At 39.6% G+C, this 5,738-nt stretch overlaps 1 protein-coding gene across 1 annotated transcript; it reads left to right on the forward strand.

Annotated features, from left to right (window-relative positions):
* Positions 1-673: 673 nt before the first annotated feature.
* LOC125946203 (uncharacterized) lies at positions 674-4,270 on the forward strand. Its single transcript, XM_049668702.1, has 3 exons — positions 674-1,027; positions 1,793-1,896; positions 3,903-4,270. Exons 1-3 carry the CDS (start codon positions 752-754, stop codon positions 3,949-3,951), a joined length of 429 nt encoding a protein of 142 aa, XP_049524659.1. The 5' UTR covers positions 674-751; the 3' UTR covers positions 3,952-4,270.
* The last annotated feature ends 1,468 nt before the right edge of the window (positions 4,271-5,738 follow it).

Genomic DNA, 5,738 nt, shown 5'->3' on the forward strand with positions numbered 1-5,738 from the left:
GACCTCTCTGCCTTTCTGTAAATAAATTTCTCTCTCTCTCTCTCACACGAGCAAAATTAAGAACCATCGCATATTTGTTGCTTTGCGACGGACAATTACAAAGTACACGGAAACATCGCACACGGCCATGTGTACCTCCGAGATTGTGTCAAAAATTTCTGGGCTTCATTCAATATTGAAGACAGCAGGAAGCTACTTAAAACGAAGTTACGGCCCAAGTAGCGCAGCTAACGGCTGTGGGAAATGTCATTTAGGCGCTTTAAGGCAGGTGATCGGAGTTCAAATCGTTCAAATCACGCCCCAGCCACGGATTTCTCAGGATCACATAACCGAATCTCAAAGGCCATGCTTTCTTGGCTACTTGCGGCATAAGTGATTCAAAAGCAAGAATTGGTCATGGAATTTCTTCCTGCGCTAAATTGTAGTGTACGATATAGACTGGTCGATGGTTCCTTTTGTCTAGCAACATATATATATATATATATATATATATATATATATACGTAATTTGGCACAAAATGGCACAAAAACGTGCTGTAGTGGTATTATTGCTGGCATCACGGAGGCCACAACAGCCTCACAAGTATACAGACGGCGCTGGCGGCGCCGGTCCCACGCGGCCGGTAAAATAAGTCGTGTTGTTATTCCTCCGTCTTGAATGTGCCGATCGGTAGTGCACGCTGCTTCGATGTGTTTGTTTGATCGTGTGTTTTTAGGTTTGCCGTAATGAAATGTGGTGTAGTTCGTGTGCATGAAAGTGCCGGAAGGTAGCCTGCGTCTCGCTGCAAACTCGCCGTATGCGTGGCGCGCCAGGCAAATGTGGACCAACGATTTTCATGCCGTGGAGTGTGTTCCCTTTGTCTTGGGTGGTCGTGAAAAGTTTTGTGGACGTCGCGATGAAATAATGCGTATTATTAGCGTGCCTCAGCTCGCCCATTACGCAACGGCATGTATGCTGGATCAACATCGTCGACGCAGCACTGGCAACTCGGAGAGCTCTTTTCGATCTCATCGTACTGTTCAAAAGGTAAGCAATCGTAGTTGCTAACTACACGTGTGTTGTGCGTGCTTATCGTGTGCATAGAGTGCCTTGCGGACGTAGGAAATAGAACACCCACGGCAACAGTGAAATCTGTGCTGATGCTTGCGGCGCACTGGTTGTCAGAATTTAGTTACGCAAATTTGTTGCCACAATGCGGAATTGATAATCCTGATAAGCGTTTTCTTCCGCTGAGATAGATTACGTTCGGAAATCATCTTGTGCACCTGTGCGTGAGCTCCCGTTTTTCTGCTGCAGTTGCATAGTAATGATCCACCTGCCTCTTCACCGATTCTTTCAATGACGTTTCCTTGATTATAAATGCTTCGACGTTGTGGGGAATCTCTGCTTACGTGGTTTTAGGCTTACGAGCAGCAGGAAAAAAATGTAAGCCAATCACAGCTTGCTACTTACTAGTATAGCTTTCCTTTCATGACAAGCTGTGCTGACATAACTTTCACATAAATAAACATGGTAGGGGAAAGTTGCTTAATCTAAGTAATAAAAAAAAACGACTCTCTAAAAAAATTTTAAAATACATTGTAATGTGCAGTTGCGACGTGCCCAAAAATTTACTTTGATGAAGAGGTCCATATTATCAAGCCATTCAATAATTTCAACCTTTTGCTCTCTTGCCATCATGTACTAGTGTAGACATTGTTTTCGTGACTATTTTAGGTGCTCCTTGCATGTGTTTACGATATGACAACTTTATTGCTCCACTGCTATAAGCTAACACAACTCATGTTGTAGTGGCGAGGCCTTGGCCCGCAACAGTGTCCACTAAAAGGAGGAGCCCCCAGAAATGCAGACCCCATACGAGTGCCTGCAGCAGCATGGCTGGATGCTCATGTCAGGTATGTATGAAATGTACATGTTCCAAAAAAGTTGGATCTTGGTATCATTCATGGTTCAGTTTAGCGACACATTAGTTTATGCAGTTTACTAAAGAGGATAAATAATTATGCAACTGTATTCAACTTACTTACATGTGTGCTTAAAGGTTATGCACACATTATCATGTTCTGTATAAAACTAGATCTAACATGTCCTGATGTTTAGTATTTTTTCCTGCATAAATTGTTTGGCTGCAACATAAATTTTATTTTTTTTAGTACACAGTATGTTTATCGCTTTTTAGTTTGGTTTTATTGTCTTAAAACTGTTTCCTATGCTGTTGCATTTATTTCCATATTTTTCCTGTTTGTGCTGCAAGCTCATGCAGTTACCTGTGTATGTAAGAATTTGTAGTGTAGTTTGCCACATGTCACAAGTCTAAGCACGTAGTGTGCACACCATTGTTTATCATTAATATCTTCCCAGTTATTTCTGTCCTGTTCCCAGAAAAACTGTGTCTGGCAAATGCACATTTGATTAGCTTGAATTTGCTGAAAATAAATATGAAGATCAGTATTCGCTCTGCTCAGTTACTTCAGTAATAAATAGGCAGACTGATTTCGATCCCTTGTCATCTAGAAAGGATATCTTTTTTTCGTGCATTATTATTGAAAGCTCGCTCACACATGTCTTCTTATTTATGTGGTATGCCTCACTGATTTCTCTAGTTAATTTTTCAGTGTGGGTGAACACAGATGAACAATCTTAATCCTACATTATGCCCTATTGTGACAATGTATGGCCAAGTAGGACAAGCATACTGGTCTTTTGAGTGAAATATGGTCATCTCTTAGGCACATGTTTAGGCACCGGCCAGTTTGCCCTATGTAAGTTTGACCACATGTGAAAGGAGTACAGTACACTACCTGTGACACGTAATGGACAAATTTGGTGGTATTTCTCACCGACACAAGCCTCCCTTGCCTGCTTGCCTTTCTCAATTCGCTTGCGGGCTGCCATGCATATCCTGCCTGCTTTATTTTTCGCTAGAAATACATGTGCATAGCAGTGTACAAGTGAACTAAGAAAGGCACCCTGGCCAGGGAGACTTGCTTTATTAAAGATACCATTAAATTTGTCTTGTGTCTGTCAGGGGTAGTGTTGTCTATTTCTGTGATCATATGCATATTTGGTCAAATGTACATGGCGCAGACTGGCCGGTGCCTCAACATGCGCCTAGGAGAGAAAATTATACGGACCAGGGGTTGAGCGATAAAGCCAATTTTTTCCTCTGCCTGTGAAAGCAATGCGAAATTGAGGACGGCAGTCCAAACTTGGCATTGCAAACTTTTCATTGCAAACAACCCTAAAAAAGTCTGATTGGTCCCCATGCAACAGATAGTTAAATGCATTGTTATCATGATTGCTCAGAATCTCAAGCTCCACGTGAGAAATTGAATACTGCCATATTACGCATAGCACATACGAACTATGGCGACCGGCAGATGTAATACTGTTTCACCCGCTGAACAATAGAAGCCAGTAGATCATTCTCTTTTTCTTCCAAAAATTTGTTTGCTATGCGTAGCGCGATGTCTATATAGGAGCCTTAGTTCATGGGTGTTCCTGCTTGCTTACATATGTTAAACTTAAAATGTGTTGTCATTAATGTGCGACTGGGCTGCTGTCTTTTGGAAACACTTTATTTTTGTCACTAGCAATGGCATTCTAGTGTCGGTGCATTGGCCTAGTTCTAGTGTCACAAAATCTTGGGAAAGTGAAAATATTCTCAAAAGTGATTGCCTGAGAACTGTCCCTCTTCACGGAGATACTTCTGCTACTTTCTTGTTATAATTTTTTTTCTGAAATACTTAAATGAAACAGTGTAGTGCTACAACTATATACATATAAATATTTATACCACATTTGTAGATATATATATTTGTGACATGTTTGCGCCTGCCTATGCATTATGGCTAAATGTTCATTACACCTTTTTAAAATGATTTTCAATTGTATTTTGCAGGCTTCACCGTGGCAGAGTACCAGGCGGAACCAACGAGGTTAAAAGCTAGCCTTTCCTCGCTGCTTTCCAGGAAGTGAAGTAGTGGGCGATCATGTAAGAATGAACTTGCAACATGTGAGCAGTAGCCAAAGCTTCATACAGGTCATGCTGGTGGTAAAAACTGGAATACTGAGACAAACCACATTATTTATTTATTTAAGTATTAAATAATTTACATTTATTTGTTTATACCTCACTAAAGCCTTACATGCCTCCAGGAAGGAATTAGGTAAAATGGGAAAGCATTATTAAATCAAAGCAAACACGTCATTCAAAAAAGCATCATTCGCATAGCACAAGCATGATGTAACATTTTTTATTCAAGTGACGTTTCATACAAATCCACAAAAATTCCAAGAAACGAAGCTATTAAGTTAACAACTCTTACTAAAAAAACAGTGATATCACCATTCTGTTAGTTGCACCTAATCCATAACTAAAGTTGGCGAAATTGACGTGTCATATACTGCTCTAAAATACAATCATTAATTTGTGAGTAGGACGTGCAAAATGCTTATAAACATTGGAACATTTCACGCAAGCTGTAAATTCATATATCAAATACCTTGACTTAAGACATAGCTGATCCAGTCTGCAGAACTGTGATATGTGTTTTTATTGCAGAGTTGGGGATTATTAAACTTCATGCTTTTACTTTTCTTTAAACCTGCCTATTTTTAATAATTTTTACTTTAGGCTCTGAATTGAAATTCTTTCTACAACCGGTAGACCTTAACTTTCTCAAATGCTACAAATTTAATTCAAAATAGCCTTGTGGTTGTCTCAAAACCATTTAGGAATTTCACACGTATTTAAGGAGGGACATCGGAGTTGGTCCTTAGCTAAAGCTCGAGGCCAATTCCGATTTGCAGAACAGTTTGCTAGTTTTTTTTTGTGAGTTATACTTCTAAACATAAGTTTTTTTTAATTGTGCAATTTTCAACCATTCTTAATAAAAATTGGTCTAAATGTAAATAACACCAATTAAAAATGTTTTAAATAACAAACATCAAGTTCAGTCCTGTGGTTGCCAAGAAAAACGATTTCACTATTCACATGCATAGGAGCTCCTGAGCTAAATCGTTTTCTTAGGTATTGGTGTGCGTCAGTCGTGTTTCTATTTCCCAGCATAATTTTGGAATATTGAGCCTGATCTCAAAATTTGCCTTATAACAACATTCAAGCTTATTAAGCTTTGTACAATATATGATGCACTTCTCCAGGAGTACCACTGTTTGGTGCATTTTTACTAGGACTGCCAGTGTTCTTTTTACACTCCAAAATAGGCCAGAATGCTGTGTTTTATAAGTTTAGTGTGGTTTTGTGGAGCTGACGCAAAACATTGGAGTGCACATATATCTGTGCACATTGATATGAATCTACTTTCAGGCTTTAGTATCCAACTGTTTAATGTGCATTGCTGGAACAGCAGGTCCTTCTGCAGTTTTAATGCGAAGCTTTCTTGTCTGAGACAAGCCTGCTTTTCTCGGATGTCAACTCCAGTCGAGTGTGCCACAAATGTTTTCCTGTTTCGTATGTTAGCACCACCAGCTTGATCCATGAAGCGCATCGGCAGCTACAGTTTGTGTGTTGCAAGTTCTAGGCTGAAGCATGTATGCTGACTGTTCTAAATTGTGTATGTAGTATGTATGATGCATGTATCTAGTCTGAAGTGCAATAAACGTTCAAAACAGATCACTTTGTGGTTTTAGTGCTAATTATTTTTGCCACTGCATTTACTGTAATCGTTAATGCCTACAGTACAGTTCTCTAGTACCTCGGCAAAGTACAAGCACA

Source organism: Dermacentor silvarum, chromosome 6 (genome assembly GCF_013339745.2).
Source record: "Dermacentor silvarum isolate Dsil-2018 chromosome 6, BIME_Dsil_1.4, whole genome shotgun sequence".
NCBI lineage: Eukaryota > Metazoa > Arthropoda > Arachnida > Ixodida > Ixodidae > Dermacentor > Dermacentor silvarum.